Consider the following 27407-nt stretch of genomic DNA (forward strand, 5'->3'; position numbering starts at 1 on the left):
GATAGTAGGGTGGCTATCCACACAGCCACTGTATTAATTCTCAGCTTTCTAAGAATCACCTAAATAGACTAGATACCACTTTCTTCCTCTTGCTTTTATTCTGCCCAAGGCATAATTCCAAGTCTAGATTAGAATTCCTCTAACCTGGAAATTTACTGTTTGAAGCATTGGTTCTCAGCGCTTTAATTCAGCCATCCCCTGCAGGGTCACCTGATGTATTTTTTAGGATGTAGTTACGGGGCTGCATCCCTCAGAGATAGAGTCAGTAAATCTGGAGTGAAGCTCAGGTATCTGCATTTTAAGTGCCTCAGGGGATCCTACTGACAGAAGTGGTCAAAAGGCCACAGTTGAAGAAATGCTATTTCTCAACCCTCGTTATAAATTCTCATAGTTCAGTGGAAGATGCCAAGACCACTTACTAGAATATTTCCTTCTAATTGGAAATAGCTTATCCAAGTGAAACTAGATGAAGTAGGTAATTTGGATTGAAAAGAAAAAACTGGTACGTACGAGAAGTATGAGTGTAATGGGCTAGAACATAAAAGTCAGAATCCAGGAGTAAGTTATGGAAAACTTACAGAAAAGCGTAATGGGAAGATTTTTTTAAAAAACTCCAGGAGTAAAACATACATATCATAATAGTTCATGGACTTGGAATTTGATGCTATTATGCTCAAATACAATTTTAAACTAAAAACAGTTTTTAATGTCATTGTCAGAGACTGATTTTTGTATAACTTTATACCTCTTCAATCAAGTTACTTAGCGTAAGACTTATCAAAGTTCTGCTGCATTGCACATCTTTATGTCACAAGACCTACCTATGGGCACCTTCAAAGGCTTCTCAATTCCCCTGAAGCCTATTCTTCTCGAAGAATGGACTGAAGGGAAATTAGTGGCAAAGAACTGATAAGCATTTACAGTCAAGAAAGCATTTCTCAACAAAATACTTAGGTTCTGATGCTTTTAGTGGTGGTGAATTTAATATGAACACTTACTTTAAAAGCTTCCCATTGTCACTTATTAATGAAAATGAAATCCTGATTATCATAGTTAAGCTGTCAAAATAGAGGATTAAACATTTTAAGGTGCTAGAGAAATTTTTATTTGCTACAACCTAAATTTGAAAAATAAACAATAGACTTCATTTTCTGGGTTACATTTTAAAGCCCATTTTGCTTTTGAGAAATGACCTATAATCCTCATACATTTTTCACTTCACATGAATGTCTCATAAGAATACAACTCATCTAGACCCTTTATGCACTTTAGAGTTGAGGTTGGTTGTTAGTTCCACTCTTGAATAGCCAATTCAGCAAATCCAGAGCTCTTTGAATAATTCGGTACTGCATGTGACATCTTACAGAAATCTTTGGCATCTGACTTTAAATAGTAAGTGCTTTGTAGACAGCAGAGGGCAAAGATTGCTATGGGTCCAAAGTTTTTGCAATTTAGAAAAAAATTAAGGCCTCTACAACCTATAGGTTTGTTTATTTTTTTCTTTTTCTCTGTATTAATAGAAATAATGGATGACTGTTCGACCAATTGCAACGGAAATGGAGAGTGTATTTCTGGCCATTGTCACTGCTTCCCAGGATTCCTTGGGCCTGACTGTGCTAGAGGTAAGGTTGCTCTGTTATACTGGTTGATTAGGGAACTTGATGCCATTTGAGAACTCAGAATTAGCAGCAATAGGAGGAGGAGGAGGAGGAGGGATAGGAGTGGTAGTAGCAGCAGCAATGGCAGCAACAGCCCCCACTGCCACTACCAAAAGTTGAGCACTTGCTCTGCCAGGCACTGTTCTAAACACCTTGCGATACTTCTTTTAATTCCTACATCCTACGATAGTCCTGCAATGTAGGTCTATTGTCCCAGTTTTATGGGCAAAGAAATAACCTCAGAGAGGTGAAATAACTTAACCAAGGTTGTCGAACAGCTGGGATTTGTACCTGAATCCGCTGACCCAACCACTCCATGATACTTCTGTTCCCTTCATAAACTCATTTATTATGGATGAACTTTAAGAAAGCGCAGAAGTGGGTAACCACTTATACACACCAAGGTAAACTGGAAGGGGTGCACAGCCACCAAATGGGTGAGTAGTCTAGAAAGGAAAGACTGGAAAGGCAGAAGTTAAACTTTTCAGACTAGACTTAAACTAGCCTTACCCGTAGTTTAATTCTTGAAAAGCTGTAGGTAAATCACAGTGTGTTTTCCCCATGGCCTTACAGTTATTACTTTAGAGATGCTTTCTGCTCATTTGCAATGTGTTCCTAAAGTTCTCATTCTGCTAATGCTTTAGTCTCAGGTTTCTCAGCCACTCAGTTTCTTTAGATTAAATTCTGTTCAACAGAGAATTCGACAGCACTTGCTAGGTTCCCAGTTCCCTGATAGATCTTGAGGAGGTGGGGGGTAGAAGTAGAGGCCATGGCTGGTATTGAAAAGGTGAATAAGAGAGAAGATACAGGCCCTGCCCTCAGGAAACCCATATTTTTAATAAGAAGACAAACAATGCCAAAGCAGAGTGAGTGTTCTAATAAAGATCTGCACAGTGTGAGATAGGCATAGACATCTGTCCACCATAAATCTCTTTAAATGCACAACTTTTTAAAGATAACATTCTATACTATGAATAACTCCCTACTAGTTTTCCAAATTTTCAGGTTTTTCTTCCTGAAAGTAGCAGACATCTGCTTGAGGAACAAAAACCACAAGAGAGAAAAATCCTAGCTTATAATAAAGATGGTAATGATAATCATTGTTTAAGAGTATGGTGGAATCAAAAGCAAGCACTTGAAATAATTTCTCCACTCAGGATGTTTTTATAATTTATCTTTCCCCCAATCCTATAAGAGGAAAATTCTGTTTGTAATCACGAACATGTGCCGATTTAATAAAGGCTCAGACAGAAATAGTACATTTTTTTTGCCAGAAATATTACATGAGAATCGATAGAGAATTGCTCTTTGGAGATTTTTAAAGCATTATGAGAACATTACAAGTTCATTTTGCCAACCTTCAGATTCGTGCCCTGTGCTGTGTGGTGGGAATGGAGAGTACGAGAAAGGACACTGTGTCTGCCGAAATGGCTGGAAGGGGCCAGAGTGCGACGTCCCAGAAGAGCAATGCATTGACCCAACGTGCTTTGGCCACGGCACCTGCATCATGGGAGTCTGCATCTGTGTGCCAGGATATAAAGGAGAAATATGCGAGGAAGGTCAGAGCCCTGTGTTAATCTATTGCTCCAGGCTTTTCTCTCACCGAATTGTCCAAGGTGTCATTCTGTGTTTCTAGTAGAGATGTAAGTGGTCTTTGCAAACATAAATGCTCAACATGTCTTCTTAGTGCATGGAGCAGGGGGAGTTTGTGTCTCTTCTGACAGCCTCTAATATTAACATGAGGCCTTATCTGTGACCCTTGCAGAGCAGGAGTGGAAAATGGCATTTCCCCTCTCATTTCAGCAATGTTTTATAACTTGAGAATTTCCATACTGATGATTTTAGGTGTTAATTTACATGCTTTCATTATTACAGAGCACACTAGGCTACATCTTACTTTAAAGCACATAATAAAATTAATACTATGTGCACATTTGCAACCATTTCATGAATGTTTTCTTTGGGAGTGATTTGTAATTACCATTATTATTATTGCTTTATATTATTTATTTTTACATACCTCATGCTGCAACTTGACCTCCATGCCTAAGGAAGTAGACTTAACCACTAATGAGTTTCAAGGCAGTGCCTTTATATTAAAATTCACCCCAAAGGAGCCTTTACACATACACGTGCAATAGTTCTATCATTTACAAAACACTTCGAAATAGAAATAGTTTTATCATTTAAAGAAAACACATTGGAAAATAAGTTTACTAGTCATCAGACCTTTTTCATGCCACATTCCTCAAATAAGACTTATTTCAGAAATAATATTAAACCATTACCATGGGAGATGGTCTCATCACAACTGTCATTCAGGAAAGAGACTGCTGAAAATGCACTATAATTGCTTTTTAAAGATGGCTCATTAAGACTATTACACAGCATTTTAAAGGGTTTAATCTCATTCTGCTCCATGAGCAACCAAGGGTTTAGCTTTCCACCTCCCATTAGCCATAGCAGAATTTTGGTGTGAAGGTTGTATCTGTTCCAATATGAATGTCATTGGGCCTAAGTAAGGCAATAGAGTTCCTGAGTTACTTTTGGAAGCTGTTTTTATGAGGACCCATCTGCAATCATATTTAAGTTGTCCATTCAGATGCTATATGGACACACACACATTCACCAAAAAAAATGGTGTCTATCACAACATCTACAGTCTGCCCTGAAAAACATTTAACCTAATTAATTTACACTCTTCGGATTTAAATTTTGTAAGTAGTTGAAAAGGACTTAGCTGAAGTTTGTCTTCTAGGGGCTACTAAGAAAATTTATAGGATAACCAAGATAGCAAGGAATACCATGTTCAAAGGTATAAGCTTTTCAAGTATAATTTTTTTAAATAAAAAATGTTTTAAGTCAGACATCACAAACTAGGAACTCACAGGCTGGAATGGGGCTATGGCTGGGTTTTGATTGGTTCACAAAGTGGTGGTGGTGGTGGTGGTGGTGGTGGTGTTTTCGTTGTTGTTTAATGTGATGTATTTCCCCAAATTTAAAATAGAGGAGTATCATATAAAAATCTCTATTTCTAGGCTCTCTTGAACAGCTAGAAAATCTGGTAACCCTGGACCCATATTCCTACGTGGTGGCAATGATTGTAGCCAGTTAGCAGCAGCCTCCTTTAAACTGGACACATTTCCAGCACACCCTTTTTCTTTCTTTTTTTTTTAATTTTTGAATTAATGTACTTTATTTTTTAGAGAAGTTTTAGGTTGATAGAAGAACTGGGCGAAAAGTACAGAGTTCCCATGTAACCCTCACCCCTATACACACACACACACACACACACACAGAGTTTCCCCTATTATTAACACATTGCATTAGTAAGGTACATTTGTTACATTTGATGAACCAATATTGGTACATTATGATTAGTAACTGGATGAAGCCCATAGTTGACCTTAGGGTTCACTCCTAGTATTATGCATTCTGTGGGTTTTGCCAAATGGATGTCATGTATCCACCATCACAGTATCATCCAGAATCATTTCAGTGCCCTAAAAATCCTCTGTGATCCACCTATTTATCCCTCATCCTATTCCAGCCCCTGGCAACCACCGAGCTTTTTACTGTCTCCATAGTCTTGCCTTTTGCAGGATGTCATAATGGGAGTCACACAATATGGAAACTTTTAAAACTGCCTATTCCATTTAGAAACGTGAATTTGTCTCCTCCATGTCTTTCCATGGCTTGATAACTCATTTACTTTTTACTGAATTTCCATTGTCTTGAGGTACCAGTTTGTTTATCCATTCATCTATTGAAGGACATCCAGGCTGCTTCCAAATTTAGGCAAGTATGAATAGAGCGACTATAAATATCCATGGGCAGGTTTTCATGAGGGTGTAAATGTTCAACTCATTTGACATCCTGCTTTCCTATATCCAGCCCATCTCATTCATGTATGCTACCCACCTGGTCCTTTCAGCCATATGACTTTGTGCCTCAGACTTAAGGATGACTTGCCTATTCATTGAAGGTGGCCTTCTAAAAAATAAACTATATTAAGTTAAATGCTATTTTATTTATGAAAATTATTGTATTTTGATGTAATAAAATTATTTCCTTCTGAAACAATAATCTACATTTTAGACTTTTCCTCTCCCTCCAAATAATGAATGGATCAAATTAGATGTACCTTCTGGTGTTTATTTGCTGATTAGCTCAGGTATTAAAGCATTGTGGAAATGACCCTGAGCTTATGGGCTGCTTACAATGGCAACAACGCTAATTATAGTAAAGCTTCGTTAGACTTACTCTCTTCCATGGCACATGCCGCTCCCGAAAACTAGGCCAGTCTTGTGAATGATGGCAGATTGTACCAGTCTATTTCCATTGCTAGAAAAGTCATTCAAAGCATATATCCTCATCATGGATAAGTTACTTTGGTCTCATCTTATTTGTATGGGAAGAGCAGAAATTTGGAAATCAATTTTCCCATTTCCCATGGGATGGTCACTCAGTTAAAAGCACAAAATAATTTTCCCCAAGGCAAGCATAGGAATCTACTTCTAAAATAGTTTTAGTGTGTTTGTTAGAATGTGTCTGAAAATTTCCAGACTTCACAGAATCAGAGACAAATATAATTGAGTCTGTGATATTCCAAAGCATTGAAATCTATGTCACAGTGTCCTGGTAGAAGGAGAAGCCACAAGGAAAAGACTTTTAAAATAACGTTTAAAATGTTGCATTTTCAATGCTTCTTTGAGATAAATGAGAGATTATAAGAAATTGATTATATTGTATGATTTCATGAAATAGCAGTCGCTTCGCCCAATACCTTAAGTTAAATACTCCAAACTTAAATATATATAAAAACTCCTCTAGACATATCTAATAAAAGTCACTTCTGGGAGCTATGATACCAATTTCAGAAAAGACAAGGAGTGACTTACCAAAAATTCTTGATCTTTTTTGCAAAGCCAAGGAATTCCTATTGAAGGCCCACACTGATCCACCCACCCATTTGTGTGGGAGTACTACACACTGCTCATAACTTCACACAACATATGTGTGGTTTCCTTCTTCTAAATTTAGGGTGCAACCTTTATGATAGCCTACCATGTTTTTAAGTGTTAATGATATTCTGGTTTAAACACAGCATTTACATGAGTCATTTTATTGCCTAATTAAAACAGCATAAATGATGTAATATTAAGAAATCAAGTGAGTATCTTGGTTTCATTGTCCTAAGGTATACTGGCCACACCTGTTTACTTTCAACTTTTTTCCTTCTTTTTTGGGCCTTCAGAGGACTGCTTAGACCCAATGTGTTCCGGCCATGGCATCTGTGTAAAAGGAGAGTGTCACTGTTCTACTGGTTGGGGAGGAGTCAACTGTGAAACACCTCTTCCCATATGTCAAGAGCAGTGCTCAGGACACGGGACTTTTCTTCTGGACACTGGAACGTGCAGCTGCGATCCCAAGTGGACAGGATCTGACTGTTCAACAGGTACATCAGAGTTTTCTTCTTGTTCTTCCTTCACCCCCAAGTTCTTACTGGTCTTTACCTTAAAGTAGTATTTCTTAAACTCTGGTCTGCATGCTTCGTGGGTTATAAAGGGCTTCCAGGTATTTCCTAGGCTACTATTTTACTGGGTTTTCATATACAACATACTGCTGGGCTTTTAGTTGTATTTTTCATTGTCATAGTTCTGTACTTGAACCTCTGTCCTCATTCTGTATTCTTCTGTAGTTATTTCATCCATTCTCAAGTCTTTTGTTATCAGTTCTGTACAGATTATTTCCAATCTGTGTCTTCCCCAAATTTAAGTAGTCCTTCATTTCCATCCATCTGCAGAATATTTATACTGGTGTCCGATCATGCAAAAACTCAACTTAGCCTGGCACTTTATTTATATATTGCCATGTTCCTGCCCAATTGCTATTCCCACAACTTTGCTTTCCTCTTCCTTTTCTCCTACCCTAACATCATCCACAGTTCTGCATTGTCTATAGAAATATCTTCAGATATTCTAGCCTGTTATCAAAAGCCCAGTACAAACTATTCCAATCCCTCTCTCGAGCCTATCTTCTACTTCTTCTTCCTGCATTAATCCCCTCCTTCTGCTAAAGTAATCTGTATGCCCTCCTTACCCCCACTTTTCTCTATGCCCTTTCCTCAGCATGAATGCTCTTCCCTTTCCACCTATGAAAATTCAACTCATCCACCAGACCAACTGCAGTTTTAGCCATTTTATAAAACTTTTCCTGATCACATCAACAGGATCCTCTGAAATCCTACCATACTTATCACTAGAGAATCAAAAAGGCATTGTGATGTAGGTATTTTGTAGGTATTTGTGTACATGACTTGTTTTTCCACCTAAACCAAAAATAGGGGATCATTCCTTATATTTTTTTCCTTATCCTCAGACCATGTGCTCATTAAGTGAGTAGAATTAATAAGTAATAACTCCTACAAGCCCTCTGCTGATGAATTTTGTTGAGGATGTAAAATGGCACATGATAAGCAGGAAGGACAGGTGCTCTGCGAGCACCTGAAATAGTTTTGAACCAAAAATCTGCAATCTGGTGCTATAAAGAAACGGGAGAATCCCTCTGTTAAGGGAATTAATTCTAATCGAATACTTCACTGTACAAAATTTTGTTGCCTCACATAGAAATAATATGGGAGAAAGGATGCATTTTATAATTTCAGAAAATGATTAAAATGCTAAAGAGTGTAATAATGACTAAAATGCAGATCTTAAAGATCATTCATTTATATACTTAGCAAATATATGTGTATCTACTATGTGCTTGGCGTGGTGCTTGGTGCTGGGGATATAGTGCTGAACAAGATGGACGTGGTCCTTGCACACAAGGAGCTAGTAGAGGACACATATTGAACAATTAGAAAATGGTTACAAAAGGGAAGTAACTTGTAATTAGGGGGACTGTACAGTATAGCTCTAACCTGATTATTAATTTATTTACTAAATGTTATTAAACACATTCCATCCTTCCATGTGTCAGATATAGTATCATGGCCTAGAGCTTCACATTTAAAATAATAATGTTAACATTAGTATTATTATTAGAGCATACACTTACATAACAATTATTATGTATTAGGTGCTTTTCTAATTGTTGGACATACATTCACTTAATCTTCATGACAACCCTATGAGATAAGTACTATAATTAGGCCCTCTTCACACATGAGGAAACTGAGGCACAGAGAGATTAAATAACTTGCCCAAAGTCACCCATATAACAAGTAGCAGAGTTAGAATTTGGACTGAGGTATTCTGGCTTCAAGCTCCATGCACTGAACCATTGTACTATACTGTCCTCTGGGAGCCCATCACCTAATTCACCATATATTAAAAGGTATCATTGTTGGGCTCTGTCCAGGGCCATGTGCCGCAGAGCACAAAGAGCGGGGTGTGGGTTATTTCTCAGAGAAAACACCCTACAGTCAAGAAGACTTTGGAGAAGTCTTTTTTTTTTAATTTATTTTATTCAGCTATAGTTGAATCACAATGTGTGTTAAATACTGCTATACAGCAAAGTGATTCACAGTTATATATATGTATATATATATATATATATACACATTCTTTTTCATATTATTTTCCATTATGGTTTATCACAGGAGATTGAATATAGTTCCCTGTGCTATACAGTAGGACCTTGTTGTTTATCCACCATGTATATAATAGTTTGCATCTGCTAATCCCAAACTCCCAATCCATCCCTTCCTCACCTCCCCCCCACCCCCGGCCCCGCACCTTGGCAACCACAAGCCTGTTCTCTATATTTGTGAGTCTGTTTCTGTTTCATAGAGAAGTTCATTTTTGTCATATTTTAGATTCCACATATAAGTGATGTCATATGGTATTTGTTTTTCTCTTTCTGACTTCACTTAGTATGATAATCTCCAGGCCCACACATATTGCTGCAAATGGCATTATTTTATTCTCTTTTATGGCTGAGTAGTATTCCATTGTGTGTATGTACCACATCTTCTTTATCCATGTATTGGTCGATGAACATTAGGTTGCTTCCATGTCTTGGCTGTCATAAATAGTGCTGCTATGAACATTGGGGGGCATATATCTTTTCAAGTTAGAGCGTTCTCTGGATATATGCCCAGGAGAGGGATTGCTGGATCATACGGTAGCTCTATTTTTAGTTTTTTGAGCAACCTCCATACTGTTTTCCATAGTGGCTGCACCAATTTACATTCCCTTTTCTGACTCTGGAGAAGTCTTAACACTTGAACGAACACTGGAAAGATGATTACATGTTTCTCAGGTGGACAAGAGAGAGGAAAGAACATTTCAGGCAGAAGGAATAACTTAAGAGATAGAGATGTGAATTCAAATGACACATTTGGGGACTTGCTAGTCATTGGGTGTAGCTGCACCTGGGAATCCAGAAGATAAAATTGGAGAGATGGAGAGATGGGCATGGATCGGAATACAGGGAGTTTTGTTTACACACCATGCTAAGGAGTTTGCATTTCCTCTTGACACAACTGGAAGCCACTGAGTGGTTTATAACAAACTGCATTTTAGGTAGACCACTCTGACAGCAACTGAGAGGCCCATTGGAGGTGGACGATAAGGAGACGTAAGACACGTGCAGTGTGATTATAGCCGTGGTCCAGGCATGAGCCGGTGGGGAGGGCCTGAGCTGAAGCTGTAGCTGTGAGAACAGTGAGGCAGAGACAGACCAGAAAGGAGTCACCACGGCAGCTGAGAGAACGAGAGGAGCCTCATAAAACTACGTTCAGTGGCTGAGTCCAAGGAAGCACCACCAGCTGAGAGGGAAAAAACATTGGTGGAAAAGCAGGTTCGGGGCAGAGGGATAGGACATGCTGAGCTCAGTGGTGGAAGTGCTGAGTTGGAGGTGTCTGCAGACGATCCAGGTGGATCTGTCCAGTGAGAGACTGATAGTTAAGAATGGAACTCATGGAAGAATCCGGAACTGGAGACAAATATTTAGGACCCAGTTCAGACCATAGGAATGCGCACCGTTGCCCAAGAAGAGTGTGGAAATGAGACTGAAGCAAGTCGAAGCCCTGGAGAACACCAACGTCAAATATCTTTACCACGAGAGGGTTCTTAACCCCTTGAGGCCACAACTTGCCTCTTTATATATAACTTCATACACACTTATTGACTGAATAGGGATTCTATATCATACAATCCCTCCCTCAAGCCACTCACATCTCTTCTGTGTCCTTCCTGATTTCTCGAAACTGGGTAAAATTCCTGATCATATACTACTCACCAGTTGCACAAATTCAAATATTTGTATTTCTAATGATCTACTTTGAGTTCCACGTACTAAGAGTTTCTCCTTCCCCAGCCCACCCCTACCCCCCAGTCAGTCCTGTCAGCAAAGAAGAAAATCACTCCGAACAGGAGGAAAAGGCTGATTATGAACACGCCTGTCCACTTGCCCTCCTTCCCTCTCTTACCCTACTCCTCCCTCACCCCAGACCATGCTTACTCATCAAAGCAAAGCAAATGAGGAGAAAAAAATGAGAGCCCCACCAAAAATTAGATCAAGAAGAAGTGTAGAGATATCTGGTTCAATGTTTTACAAGTGTGGTAGCCTCTAGTTCACCTGCCTCGGCATCCCTAAGGTTTCTAGTGCACCGAGGGCAGAGGGGCGAAGCAATTTGTCCCTAGATGTGAGAGCCAGGGCACCATTCTAACCTCCTCACTTAATTGTTCATTCACCAAACATTTATTGAGCCCCTATTATGTCCCTGTTACCATGGGACGCAACGGGATACTTTATGATGAAATCTATCTATAGTTGAGGAGACAAATGTGTACAAAGATTGAAAATAGCTCTCACCAAGTGCTGTAAAAGAGAGAGGGTTGCAATGTGCAAGGTGTATTTGACGTTACCTGAAGGTCTAAGAAATGGTCACTGAAGACCACACAGATCTTGAAGGGCCTGTATGCCATACTTAGAGTTTGGACTTGATCCTGAGGATGATGGGAAAGCCATTGAAAGGGTTTAAAGAGGTTACTGTTCTGACCATGTTTGCGTTTTAAACGGGTCACTCTGAAAATGGCTTGGAGAAAATAGTAAAAAAATGATGAAAACTTGATATAGAAAGGACCAACATCAGAGAGGTTAGGAAATAGGTCTTGGTTACTATATAAGTGTAAGGGGAGGCAGAAATTTTCACTGACTGTACGATATCTACCTGATGACTGGTAACACTGCTAATGGAGATATAAAATATTCTTCTGTTAAACAAATTTTCCTTGAGCACTTACTATGTGCCATGTGCTAGCTCTTGGGATACATCAGTGAGGAATGCAAAGATTCCTGCACTAGTAGTGGAGCTTGTCTGGGAGAGATAGACAGTAACTAATGAACAAGAAGTATACAAGTCTTTGAAACATGAGGAAACTGAGGGCCAGCCAAGTTAAATGACTTGTCCAATGCCATAGACCTGGCTAATTGCAAACCTGCAAGTAGAAACCAGGGCTGTTGATTTCATTCTACATCTAGCATTCTTCGCAGCCTCCACCCTCACCCCCACCAAAGGAAGAGTTAGACAAGGAGCAGGGACTCAGGTGAATAGATTAGCTTACTGAAAAGGGAGCGTTCAAGGAGATGAAGGGCATCAAATATCAAGTGCATGAATGACACATTCTTGTCCAGACACAGTGTGGACTAAACGTAGACTAAGTTAGAATGCAGACTAAAGCCACGTTCATCCATTCTGGATGAACACTAGAAGCATCTCTTGCTCAAAGAAGCAAAAAGGTGAATAGGTATGACCCCAAACTGCAGCCTTTCAGGCAAAAGGCTTCCTAATAAAACTACCAACTTGAAAAATAGGGAAAGGAAATGCCTTCCAAATCTCCGGTGTCATGGTAGGAATAGTCCTTCTGTGATTTTTAAGCTCCATAAAGGTTGTTCCCACAGAGCATATTTAACCATCGAGATGATCTCACTGTGCAGACTTTTAATTGAGTGTGCTCAGTACAGGAAGCAATTTAACATCTGATTCTTATAATGGATCATGTCATTTCAAAGGTGGATATGCTCTTTGCCATTGATCATTTTCTTCCTCTAAGTGCATGAAGCTTAGCTGTTAGCATGTTAACAGTGCTGCTCTGATACCAAGGGGACTGCAGTGAATCGTTTATTGATTATTTTCAGTCTGTTTTCTAGGTACATTGAGTATTGTTAGCGGCACTGAATTGATACTTGATACAGGCTTCTTTAACCTGAAGGTCTCGTGGTACTTCACAAAGGTTGACTCATTAGTCTTTAAAAATACCTCAAGAGGAATACAATAGAAGCTTGTTATAGCATAGTTTAGATTTGGATATACCGCAGGTCAAATCATGCTCCCTTAAAATAGAACTCCTTGCCATGAAATCTCAGTAATACGTTTAGCCTATACTGAAGATACTGGCCTCGGCTTCTAATATCAGCATTGTAAAATGCATCTACTACATTTCTTTCATGACATCTGGCTTCTCCTGGTCACATAGTCTTTGAGAGGGAGCATAACAGCAGAGTTTGGAGCTTTGTACTCTTTTCTTCTTGATGAAACTTACTCTGAGTCACACCTTCTGTTGTTACTCTCAGATAACTGATCATGAAATTCATAGCAGATAAGCATTCACAAAGAGAGGACAGCTTCTGCCCTTTCTACCGTGATCGCCTCTCATTATACTGGATCTTAGAACTGGATTAATAAACTAGAGAGATGGAACATTAGGCCCTGAAGTATTTCCGAACCTCAGAGAGAGAGAGAGATATGTATTTGTTATATAACAGAAATCATCTGTAGTTCCTGGCGATCCCGTAAGGCTTTGTTATAAGGATATTTGTTTTGAGGCTATCCTATGACATGTGGCCATCTTGTCCATCAGAGAGATGATACTGTGTGCGTGTGGGAATGTGTGCATGGGCGCGAGTGTGTGTGTATTCACAGCACAGTGACTTTGAGTAACTCATTTAACTTCTTTGAGTCTCAGCTGCCTCATTTTTGGAATGGTAGAAGATTACCCAAATGGCCCTTGAGGCCCCTTTCAACACTGAAATCTATGACTCTTGATCCTGTGTATCGAGCTGTTGACACTGATTATGGACGGTTCGTGGATGCAGTCCATAAACTCTAACTCCATATTGTTTATAATGGTGAGAAAATATTAATTGTAAATAGTTTTGTTTTCATCATAAGGACATCCACACTTTGATATATAGACCATGTTTTTTGAGAATCTGTCTCTATTTGTAGAGATATACATACACACACACATAAACATGTGTGTATATAACAATGTCTTGTTATGTTTTTAAGTGTTCCCTAATGGAGGGTGATATGCATCTACTAATAAAGCGGGTAATTAGAGGAGGAAGTTGTAAAAGGCTCATATAATTATTATTGCTAGGAAAAGTTTCCTTGATTATACAAGTACCATATGCTTTAAAAACATTATTAGTTTTCCCCTTTATTGAAAGTGCTAATAATCAAAAAGATTTTCATCTGAGTCTACATATGTATCACATACAATGCATCACTTGCCTGCAATTTCCAGGTATTGATTAGGCCACTTGAAATGATTAGTGTGTACACTGTATTTTTCCTACAGATATTACAGTAACAGCAGGGTTGTACATGCCATTTGATAAAGAAGCTTTGTTCAAAATCTAATGCACATGCTACAGGCACAACTATATAGTCATTCATCATGCCACTGAAGAGAAAAATCCACTCATATATAAAGTAACTAAAATTAAGTATCTTCAGTAGAAAAGAGATAATCAATGTACCCAGATTAGGAACCTAGGATTGCAGGTACTTTTCCCTATTCAGTTCAGGACACACACCTGAATTTCTTAGGCACAGTAGCTGAGTTCTCAGAAGAAAAGTTTCTAGTAGTTAGCAAACAATGTTAATACATTATAATGCTACAAATTCCCTGGACTTAAAGAAAAGCTCAAATATAGACAGTCACTGAAACATGATGGGAAGTTTTATAGTGCTTTTTAGCATACAGGGGTGAAAGGCTTATGACTAATTCCTATGTAGGCTTAATTATTTTTAACTTGCATTCAAAGTATGACAACCTCTGATCAAATTTATTTTAAAGGAATTCTTTTTCTCCTCAGTAAAAAATAAAGGGTAAACCTTAAGGTGACTCTGATTTGATTGATTTAATAAAACAAACCCCTGCTTGAAACATAGTGGCTACACCATTAACACTACAGTGAGGTCAAAACATTAACCATAGATTTACTGAATCAGTAAGTGAAGTTCATTGGTGGCACTAGAAATACAACCTAGGAGCATCCTTAATAGAATTCTAAGTCAAATTAAGTGTGTAAGATAGAATCCACATAAATATTTTGGGGAAGTAGACGTGAAATGGAAAAAAAATCATACTATTCTCATGATTTCCTAGCAACACGTCCTACTCAGAGATGGTTTGACACCCCCTAAGTTTTTTTTGTCTCAAGTGAAAATGGAAATTGAACCCCAAAATATTCTCAGATTCAAAAATCCCTTATCTTTATAAGAGAGAGTTTATTTAATAGCCACAAGATTATATATACAGTGATGTGATTCAAAGCACATCAAATATCAAATGTTTTCAAGATACATCTTTTACATTTTGTTCTGAGACAATAAAAGCCATACCTGTTCTGCCATCATTAGCAGGTTGCAATGCAAAAATCCAGTGAAACTTTTGACAATTTGACAAGTTTGAACAAGGAGGTAAATTTGCAGCTTCCTCTCTGTAAATCTGTACTAACTCTACTAACTTTTCCAGGACATTAAAGCTTTAAAATTGTTTTGTAAACCAGGGACATATATTAAAATAAGGTGGCAACCATGAGGCAAGAAAAATGTAATTAAGTAAGCATGAGTGTGAGGATGCATGCTTATTTACATGGTTAAAGTACCGTGAATAATAAGGAATGCATTTGGACGGACCAATAGGAGTATCAAAAGAAAACAGGAAAATTTTGTGCTGCACTATTAAATGCATTCCTCTCATTTACCCAAACTCAATATTATTCTGAATTCCGAGTTCACTGTCTGTTTGGCATTGTTTTCCATTCACGTTTATTGACATGAAATGAAAATAGACCCAGAAAAGGGTGTATCTGAAAGATGTATTTGAATCCTATAGGTGAGCTCCTTCAGGGAAAGTAGCCAGCTGGGTGCCCACCTCCACAGTCTGACCTGCTGCCTGCTCCTCTGATGGGGGGAGGAGGAGGGAGAAAGGCTCTCTAGTGGAGATGGCTGAGAGAGCTCCGAAGAAGCCAGAGTTCAGTTGTGCAAAATCGGTGGTAAGGACGTGGAGAAGGATCAGAATAAGTTGTTCCAATGATTAGAGATATTGAAGAGCACCCCGTACATCTCCCCCAAATAAACCGAAAGATACTTTCATTCCTGTAATGAAAACATCCTGCATTTATCTGTATTGGTTTAAATTTTTTCTGCAAATACTTACATATACATTTTCTTCATTTCATAATTATGCCCATAATCTGGAGTCATTATTAGTGTGTGGCTTGCATATTGAGCTTAGATGATACAAAATACCTCTAGGACCATTCCGGAGATTTGCTTCACACGTATTATTCTAAGTCGTTGGAAAGAAGAAGAGGCTTAGGAAGGACAGAGATTAGTCCTCCATTAAAGAGTAAGGACAATACATTTTCACCTGGAAACGTAATAAGGTAGAGCTCATAGAAATTCTGAATGGGTACTTGCATCTGCTATAAAGAACTTGACTTGTACTTGTACTTCCACATTCCCAATAACCTAGCAAACAGGTTTCTATTACTCTCGTAATGTCTGTAAGGTCTAAGCAGGGTTGGTAATAAGTTTCGTTATTTTATAGCTGAAGGAACTAATTTGCTGTGAGACAGGGAAAAAGTTACTTTATTGTGTACGTTTCAGAGTTGAGGTTGGCAATAGAATTCACAGCCCAGTGTCCTATCCTAAAGATCAGTGTGGATTAATTTTGTTTTTATCCTGCTTGTGACTTGTGGAGCTTCTTGAATATAAGAACCCATGTCTTTCATAAATCATAGAAAATGTTTAGTCATTATCTCCTCGGATCTTGATTTTCCCAGTTTCTCTGTTACCTCCTTTAGGAAGTTCCATTAGACTGCCCCACTCTGGCCTCTATGTCTTTTATTCTTTTTCCAATTTTCTATTTCTTTGTTTCTCTGTTGTTTTGTAGGTAAGTTCTTTAAATCGGCTCACTAAATTTCTCTTTAGCTTCGTTTATTATGATGTGTAACCCTTCCATTAAATGTTAAATTGAAGTGATTTCTTTTTATTTCTAAAATTTTAATTTAGTTCTTTTTTCAAATATGCCTCATTAATTTTGGGCAATTTCTTGCTCCTTAATCCTGTTTTTGTTTACTCTCTTTTCTTTAAATACATTAAACATAGTTATTTTATATGCTGTATCTGATAAATAGGTCATGATAAGGCTTTGTGGGTCTGGGTCTGTGGTTTCTTGTTTCTGTCAACTCTTGCATATGATGGCTTGCTTTCTTGTTTCTGTTATTTTTTTACTGTTGGTTCAAATATGTTGAAATTCTAAGTCTGGGGAAGATTTATGTTTGTTTCTGTCAGGAACCTGTCTGCACTACAGATCAGGGTAAACTTTATTTTTTTATTGTAGTATAGTTGATTTATAAGTATTATACCAATTTCAGGTACACAACATGGTAACTGTTTGTACTCATTTAAAGTTTAAATTAAAAATCGCAGGTTACAGTTTTTTGGACCATACAGATGGTACAAATTCAGGCCCCAGACCCACATGGAACTCGGCTAGACACCATGAAGTATCAGAGGAGGCTTGTTGTTTAACTTCCTCAGACCCAAGCCTGAGACAGATCATTTTCTTCTAGTCTGTTTTGCAAGGCACATTTCATCTAGATTGGTTTTACTATGGAGCCATGATCCTGTGCAGGCCCAAGGTTCAGCTAACAATCTGTTTCCCACTCTGGACCCTCACCAAAACGCTAGGTCACCCAGATCAGCAGATGCCTCTCATGTCCTGCCGTAGCTCTGATTCTCCAAGTAATCTTAGGCCAGTCAGCCATGATGGATCTCAACGTATACATCTGCAAAATCTGTTTTTCAGCTAAATTCACATTTCAATTTATTTTTAATAATTTTTTTTCACTCTAAGTAGAGAAAAATATTTCAGTTCCAGTTAAGTCAAGAATTTTTTCGAAGGTATGTGTAAACACGTTAGAGTCCAACAAACCTACAAGAGTTCATTCCATGCCAGCAAAATGGTTCCGTTAGTGTGCATTGGAAGAATGTTCTGAGAAAGTGTTCTTCAAAAGATGTTTCTGAAACCATAGCAGTCAAAGTTAGCAGTGGAGTCAAGAGTAAACAATTTCAACAATCAGAGAGAGCGTCCCACACTTCTCTGCTAGGGCCATTCATTTTTAAAATTGAATTCTGCATGTCAAGTAATGAAAAATAAAGCATTCTAAATACTACTGCCTACTTTCATTTCCAACTATCTTTGTTTATTTCTCCTTTGACAGACTTTTGGCATAATTATGAAATATTGACACTAGATTAGATCTTCGAGATCTCATAGTTTTGCCCTTCCTTTTATGAAAGACAACTAAGGCCCAGAAAGGTTGGATGATTTGTGTAAGGTCACACAGCTGATTAGGAATATAGTTAATGTGAGAGACAAGTCTCATGATTTCTGGTTTAGACCCTTTGTCCAATATACCATTCAGAGAGCCTTGTTCAAATTCAACAGATGTTACCTTTCCATTGTTGGCACTTCCACTGAATCTTTAGAAAATTGGCAACGAGCATATATACAGGGCAGGATCCTAGCATCCTTCTCCTCCTTGACTATCAGAATGTTATGATTTAGGGGAGAAGTAGGTTGATGAAAGTGATCTGAGCCAGTGTTGAAAAAAAAGAAACAATGTTATGAAAATTGTCAGAGATTCAGCATAGACAAATTAAGACAGAAATGAACTCAAATCCCAGCTCTGCTTCTAAGCGTTACTGTGTGACCTTGAGCAAGTTAATTGGTTTCTCTGAGCCTCTCCTGTAAAAGGTGGAAATAATTCCTACTTTTTTAGGGTAGTTGTAAGGGTTAAATGAGATAATGTATGTGAAACACCTAGCATAGTGCTTCTCCCATAGTAGACATTAAATTATAATAATAAATGGTAGCCATTATTGTCATTATATTTCAATTCTCATTGTAAAGACACATTTCAAAGGCAAATCTTTTGTAAGTAGAAGATAAATTAGTAGCTGTCTCAAAGAAATTCATTTTCAGACATGGTAAAGCTGAATTAATTTAAAGGAGGATGAAAATTCTTTCTATTCCAAAGTCATTACATTTTTTTGGTCCCTACCCAAATGGTATTATTTCTTGTGTTTGTAGAATAGATGTTTCACTGAAAAGTTGGCTTAAAAGTATTTATTCTATCACTTCCTCCCTTTACTTTAAGTCCTGCTATTCATCATAAAATCACATTCAAGGAAAATTTATATTCCTGATCTGTCTGCTAAGATTAGGCTCAATGACAGGAAATACCTCCCTCAGGGGAGGCAAAAAAAGAGTAGCTTAAACAAGATGTAACTTTGACCTTACTCTCACACAAAAGAAATCTAGAGGGAGGCAGACCAAGGCTTATATGATGACTCCAGAAAGAAAGTTTCTTCTGGCTCACACCTCAAGTATCCCTAAGATGGGACCCTTATCTTCATAGTACACAATGGCAGCCAGTGGTCCAGCCACCACCTGAATCTTCATTTCAGGCAAGATGAAAGAATGAAAGGGAAAAGGGCCTGTCTCCTCTGTTTTAAGGAGACTTCATTGATGCTACTGCTAGAAACATTTATTCATATCTCATTGACCAATAATTAAGTCACATGACCACACCAAGCTGCAGAGGAGGAGGCTGAGAAATGTAATCTTTTTTTTAAGGAAGCCATGTGCTCAGCTAAATAACAGCAAATTTCATTGTAGTTTTCTAGCTTCCAACCAACACATCAGGGCAACATGATCACTTCGGTGACTCACCATGTCCTCAACATAAAGCCAAACCCATAGCTCAATGGAAATAAAACTTTCTTTGTATTGAGACCAGTGAGACACTTCGCCTATGGATCCTCTTCAAGATTTAGTATGGAAAATGAAGTAAAGTATCTCCTTATTAGTTATCATATTGATTACATGTTGAAATGATAAGTTTTTTACATACTGGGTTAAATACAATATATTATTAACACGAATTTCACCTGTATTTTAAAATTTTTTAATGTGGCTACTAGAAAATTTAAAGTTACACCTGTGGCTTGCATTTGAGGCTCACGTTATATTTCTATTGGACAGCACTGCTCTAGCATATGGTATTATTAAGTTTAGCCTGGAAAATATAACTAAATGTATCTTCCAAATTAAATTGAACATATTCAGATACCAAGGTAACTTGAATAAGTACCTTGTAGTATAAGAGTGCCAACAAAGTCAGCTATATCTGGAAAAGGTTTACCAAAAATGATGATTTGTGTTTTAGTATAATTGACCAACAATCCTTTTTGGCACTATTAAGACACCAGGGGTAACCATTATTTAATCCAGTTCTAGTTTATGACAATAAAACCATAAGAAGGAAGTATAAAAGAATGCTTATACTTATATTTCCTAAGACAGGGGCAGCATCAAGTCATTATACTCAGAGTTCTGCAAAATACAATAAAGAATACAAATGTGGGACAATAGTAGAATAATTAAATACCTAATGATCATCTACTTCTTGTATAGAACATAAACCTGAGAAGCCCAGACTTTTCATCTCTCAAGGACACCAGCACATGTTTTAAATAAAATGTCTAATAAAGTAATAGGTTTATAACTTGGATGGACGAAAGAGTTTTTATGTCATAAAATGAGTTAGAACACCCTTGAGTCCAGCCAGAAAACCTATAGAGATAATAAACAAACTGGCACAGATTAGAGCTTGTCATTCAGAGTGGCTCTTGGGTGGCTCTTCAGCCATGAAATCTTCCTCAGATGCTTTATTTAGCTTGATTGTTTAAAAAATCATGTGTGCTATATAAGAGGGAATTACTAAAACATAGACGGAGGTGGCTTGGGATCACCAAGTTGTCAGTTGTCATTTGAGATGCCATGACCTTGCTCTCCAAGTTCATACCTTCTTTAACTACCACAGAGCCTGGCCTCTTTACGGGATGGAAGAATCGAATTCAGATTTTCCACAAGGTCATATTAAATTTGAGTTTTTACTTAGCAATAAGCTTTTCATAAACACAACTTGACTTTGATAAAAATCCAATGGCCTCTTTTTATTTATGAAGGTCACCACATTAACCTGGCCAGAATTGTTTGTTTTTCTCTATCCAACATTCTTGGCAAACCAGATACTAGGACAGTAGAGACAGAGCGTGTATCCATTTTAATTATCATCAACCCATTCATCATGGGAGATGTCCCTAGCTTGAGGTCCATGAGGGAAGGATTGAAATGGTCCTTGGGAACGAATGGATTACCAATAGAGCATGAAAGCTCCCAGTCCATCTCAATCCTCTCAGCCTCCTGACATTGTTAGTCCAAACATAAGTGCAAAAGGCTCCAGAACAGCTACACCAAGGGTTAAAATAGTGAAAAAATTATTAATTTCTGCCTTTTTCATAATATCCATCTAAGCAAGATAGTGAGAAAGGAGAAGCTGATCCTCGTCAATAATCCTATATAGCAAATAAAATCTATAATGTTGGCTTCTAGGTTAGATTCAGACAAAGTTTCTTGTAGATTTATCCCACATCCTACTCTTCAGTACCAGCAGGTTTGGTGCATAAATACATTTTTTATGTGTGAGGAAATTTCCTTTTGGGTTAATACATCTCCCTCTAAAAATATCTCTCTCTCTAAAAGATTGGTTCATGGGGAAGTAACCCACATAGTCCCTGAAGACTTCTGGTAGAAAGCAATAGGATCCACTACCATCCTAGAATTCAGCTCCTAAGATATGATTAATTCTACCATAAGGAGCAGAGAATGGATAAAAGTTTAAAGATGATTTTAAAAGGGCCATATATCTAAGCAAACTGTGTGCACCTTGACAGGAGATATACAAGGGTAAAGGCAAATCATTTTCAGATTGTCAGGGAACTGAATCAGGACCAAAAGGAAGACAGTCCAGTATGTAAGTCAGAGATTCAACAGCAGTTCACCTTACCTCTGCCAAGTTTTGTAGTTGTTTTTGTTTCTTAGCTAAGTGGAGAGGGAAAGAGGCAAAACTATCATATATGGGAAGATACCTGTGGTCTCATGAAAATGTTAAAACCAATCAGAAAAGACAATGCAACAACAGAGTCTCTACCTGTGGAATTCCAGCCTGGGATGTACCAGAAAAGTCTTGGTCCTCAAGGAACCCTATGGTGACTCGGAGGATTCTATTTTATATAGATGGATACACCCAATATAATTGTTATTTAGTATATTGTCTGCTGAAGCTTCTACCAACACTGGACTAGTTCACCCTAATCTGGCAGACAAAAACCTCTGTCTGTAGCACACCCCTATTTCTAGATATGTATTAGATATACCTTTTCTGGCCCAGGTAATCTGTACCGTGGTGGGGCTCGTTAATGCCTATAATGAAGATTATGATAATAATAATAGTGACAATGATATTACATTTATTGAACTCTTACTATATATATGCTTTGCAAGTATTATCCATTTAATCTTCATGACAACTCAGTATTTCCAAAGTATTTTCTATACAACTGTTTCTTGCAAGATGTTATAGACAAACAAAAAACATTCTATGGTGAAAAAGTAAAAGGAGAAATCTACATGGTAGCCCCCACTTGAAAATTCACAAAGCACATTCTCATGTTATAGATTCTAAAAATTCCCCGCAATAAGGAAAGCTGTCTACCAGAGCTTCCCACAAAATTTTGATCAGTAAACCCAGGTTTTGCTTAACGTTTTTTTATATCCTACAGAGATAGAAGGGTTCTTTGGAACCACTTCGGGCAAAGGTGCTATAGAACGCTATCATCATTTTGTAGATAAGGAAATGAAAGCCTAGAGAAGTTCAGCAGTGTGTCTCAGATCACATAGCCAGTTGGAGGCAGAACCTTTGAAGCTAGGTCTATTTATTGCCCAAGACCATACCCATCATTAACTGTAATGACTCAGATATTTCTTATCATGTATTAACTGTCTATTATGTTCAATATGCTATGTGTATATTGTCTTTCATCCTTGTAGCCACCCTTCAGTGAGAGTACTGTTATTCCCATTTTATAAATGAAGAAATGAGGCTTGATTACATCCAATGACTTACCCAGACCTTTCCAGAAAAGTTTATCCAAGACTGCCAACGGCACTGTAGAGTTGGCAGGTTCTGGTTATGTAGTCTTAAGCAAATTACCCTACCTCTTGAATCTTCGATGTCCGCATCTGTAAAATGGGTGTAATATCTCTGGCACATGATGGTTAGTGAGTAAATAGTTTCTAAAAAAAGTTTAATCAAGCCAGTATACTTTGAAATAAACACATAGGTTTAACATCATCGGAAGTATGGTTCATGAATTTATTCATTGCCTCTAAGGTAGATATGAACTTGCTATCAATCAAGTTTTTAGGCATCATTAGAGAAGGCAGTTGAGGGCCAGAGAGTAGCAGGCCATCAAATAAACCCCAGGCCCAGGGATGGAAGATATAAATTCTGTAAAGGTCATACTTTCAGATTCAATCAAAAAGGTTCAGCACAGTGTAGTACAAAGAACACAATTTAGAGTCAGACAGACTGAGTTTGATGCCAGCCTCACCCCTAATTACCCACGTGACCTTAAGCAACTCATTCAGCCTCTCTGAGCAACAACACCTCATCTCAAACATGGAATTAACACTACCTTGCAAGGTTGCCATGAAGATTAAATGCAGTAATGTATGTAAAGATTCTAGCACTGAACCTGGCACTCATGACATGATAACTTTGGCCCTCAGGACTTTGCCTTCTACCTTCTAGAGCAGTATGCTTTAACCAACAAAAGGGAAATGTATCGATGAATGGGTGTCTTTCTGGTCCCAGGAATGTACCTGGCGCCCTCTGCAACTTTCAGGGTGGTCTGAAGTGGAAACGGATGTTCATTACAGTCTTTTAAATATCAATCTTTTAAATATCAATCTCAGTCTTTTAAATATCAATCTCAATCGCCGTGAAAGTGACATGTGTCACTGTGAATAAGGAATCCTGAGAGAATAAAGTAACCAAAAAAAAATTTTTTAAAGCAGCGGGGAAGGAAGATTTCCCAACGTTGGCAGCTGACTTACATCTATTAAACTGATATAACCAGGTGCAAAATCCTGGGGCAAAATTTAAATATCGCTATTTTTTCCCTGCAAATTTCAAGCAAGGTATAAATTGTGTGCATGTTTATGCAAATATCTTATAGATGTGTTATAGATACAGTTGGGGGGGTGTTTCCCCCATTCTATGCTGAGGCTAGAGCACACTCTAATGACTGCCTACATAAAAGTGCACATAGCATTTAATCTCCCAGAACATATTTAAACCAGAAAGTCACACACAATTAAACATGCTCACAGCCACACAAATGCACAAACACACATACACCCACTCACGCACACACTCTTAAACACACTCCACAATCACGCATGCACTGAAATACACCATCGCACACTCATGCATGCACTCAAACACATGCTTGCCCACTCATACACACCAATGCACGCTTGCACACATTCACACACTTCTGCTCACACACACACAGTGTATGTCCATTTATAAAGAATATTGTCATTAGCTTGAATAAAAAGAAAATTGTTTTATAATATCCTCAACCTAAGCTTATTTTACATGCCCATTGAACAGTTAAGAATTTATTTACTTAGGTTACATTCTGTATCAGAGAGGGTAGAGAATTTTAAAGGCTATAAATTGTATTCATGCCCTTTTAGAAGTGAACTCTCTCTCCTTCTACCTGCAAATACAGAACATCTTTAAAACTGAAGTGCTTTGGGAAAAAAATGTAAAACTTTGTAATAGTTGTAAATTGGTATGTGCACTGTAGAGTAATTTAAAATCATTAGAATGATGCATTTTTTTTAAAGTAAGTGCCTCGCAAGAAAATGAGTGAAGCAATATCACAGTGTATTAATGGAGCTTGAGACATCTTAAATTGATTTTGAAATTAAACATCAAAAACTGCAACTTGAAAAAAATAATTAGGTAAACCATTATATAGCAATCAAAAAGAAAAAACCTCTTGAAATTTAGGAAATTGCAAATTAAGGGTGTCAGTCATCCCGATTTGGCAAGGGCAAGGATGGTCAATGAAAAGAAAACATGTGCCTACTTAAAGTATTCCTGAAAACTGAACTGTGCACAGGGTTTGCTGTTCTGTTTTGGTTTCTGGTGGGACGTTCTTTTGCTTATATTACCTATCAGTGTAAGATATTCATTCTGCAAAGGACTTGCAAACCTCTTATCAGCAGAAGACTTGACTCTGTGATCCTTTTGCAAAGGAAGCTGGTGACACTAGCCTGGAGGAAATGGTCAGGCTACTCATCTCCTCTCCCTGCCCCCCAATATTAGACTGAACCATATGAAGTTGCTGATATTTGACCTATAAATGTGACATTTTCATATGATTCAACCTAATATTTTCAATAAGACAAGATTTGAGAGGAAAAGGAGTGCTAATTATCTGGGAGGTGGACTTCTTCTGATCCCAGCAGTATACTGAAAATAAAAGTGATCTAAAAGTCCTTTCTGAGACATGTAGCTAGTTATTTAATTGCTATTATCACGTGCATTTAAAAAAATGGGATTAAAACCAACCTGCCACGCATAACTCAAAAGTTAACCAGGTAGAATGAAATAGCAGGTATGTTTTAAAATAGTCCAAATTACAATACAAATACACTTAAGTGCATCCTCACCTGTCTGGATCTTTCATTTATTCAGGCTGTTCTCAGGTATAAGCTAGCTTGCCCAAAGGTTTCTCCATTTTTACTATCAGGGCCAAATACTTAATAATTTGAAACATCTCCATGCTGAAAACATTTATCTTCAGCTACCCCTGCATAAGAAGAATTGAAGAAATCTTCAGGTTTATCTGGGTTTCTCTGTTATATGGATTGAACCCAGTCTCTGTCAACACAGGTGCCTGTAGTTTTCTTCTCTTCTTTTCCTATCTCCTGGGGTCTCTCAACTCCTGTCAAGTGGAGCGACAAGATACAATCTAACCCCTCCTTCTAGGTAACTCCTTCTGTTATGTACTCTTCAGGGACATACTGGTGATATTTTGTACTTTGGTTGTGACCTTGATCATTTGTAGTAATTATCTCCGTAAGATAAGAAGAATGATTTCAGCCCTGGAAAGAACTTAGGCTCTAAGGCAACAGGCTTATATTATGCACCTACTATGTGCTGAATCCTATGTGTTGTGGGAATGGGACATCCAAACAGTATGCCAGTTACTCAAAATAGAAAGAAATCAGGCACAACTTAAATGTGTCAGAGTATCAGGCTGATTAGGTAAATTAGGGTGCCTTCTGGAATATCGTGTTGCCATTACAATGTTTACAAAGACTTTTTAATTTATATTAGAAAGTTCTCAAGATATAGAAGTCCAAAAATAAAGTAAAAAAGAATGTATCTAATATGTCAATAAAGTGCATAAAGTACAGAATAGAAAGATGCCAAAATATCGATAGCATTTTTCACTAGATTGGGGGGTGTCTTTTTCTTCTTTATTCTTTTCTGTATTAGGAACTAACAGGATTTAGGAATGTAGAGAGCAACATAATTTAAAATCCTGCACAAAAAGATCCCTGAGGATAGGTTAAAGCCCTTATTCATTCAGAGAAAAGAGAGTTCATATGAGACTTAGTAATAGTCTTCAAGTACTTGAAAAGCTTTCAGATAGGGCATAGTGACCAGGTGTTCCCAACTTCATAAAAATATAGAGTAAAAAAATATAAGTAAAATACAGCAAAATAAATCAAGTTTGGCCATTTGGGGAAATTTCATAGGGGGAGGAGATCATTTAAAAATCAGAATTGCTTTTGATGGCAAATCATGGCATTTCCTTTTTACATGGTTTGAAGAGCAATTTGTTCATCTGCCTATGAAGATTCAGGAACAATCTGGGTCTCCTAAGCGCAGAAGGGTTAAATGATTATGCTCTTGAAATTACTTCGTCCTTTGATTACATCATCTGTTTTGTGCCCTCAGAGCACATGGTGTAACTCTGGCCTCTGAACATTATACCCTTTACTATGGGCCATTCTGAAATCTGTTCAAGACCATCCTGATAGTCTTTAGGAAAGCAACTGGAGAAGGTGCTCAGATCACTAGTAATCAGGGAAATACAAATCAAAACAAGACTTTTTTCATTCGTATTGGTCAAGAATGTCTAGAAACCAAGTGTTCTTTCACTTTGGTCAAGAGTGTCTAGAAACCAAGTGTTCTTTCAGTGTCCTTGTGGGTGTATTAATTGGTACACTCTTTTCTATCTGTCAAAATTTAAAATGCACATAGCCTTCATCCCAGTAATTACATTTCTAAGAAATATCCTAGAGAAATACTGGCACATGTGCACAAAGAGGCATTATTTACAATAGAAAAAAGTATAGAAACTATCTAAATATCCATTTGTAAAGATTAAACCATAGAACATTCAGACTAGGGTATGCTGTATACCAAAAGAATAAG

The 27407-nt window shown here is 37.7% G+C and overlaps 1 protein-coding gene across 4 annotated transcripts in view; it reads left to right on the top strand.

The window, feature by feature from the left end:
• The window catches only part of TENM1 (teneurin transmembrane protein 1), a 538104-nt gene that overhangs the window by 289274 nt on the left and 221423 nt on the right, over positions 1–27407 (top strand). For all 4 annotated transcript variants that reach the window (XM_057718000.1, XM_057718002.1, XM_057718001.1 and 1 more), the window contains 3 exons: positions 1521–1622; positions 3023–3217; positions 6916–7116. In XM_057718000.1, coding sequence (XP_057573983.1) covers positions 1521–1622; positions 3023–3217; positions 6916–7116 — 498 coding nt within the window. The remainder of the gene's footprint in view (positions 1–1520; positions 1623–3022; positions 3218–6915; positions 7117–27407) is intronic.

Source organism: Hippopotamus amphibius, chromosome X (assembly GCF_030028045.1).
Source record: "Hippopotamus amphibius kiboko isolate mHipAmp2 chromosome X, mHipAmp2.hap2, whole genome shotgun sequence".
Lineage (NCBI taxonomy): Eukaryota > Metazoa > Chordata > Mammalia > Artiodactyla > Hippopotamidae > Hippopotamus > Hippopotamus amphibius.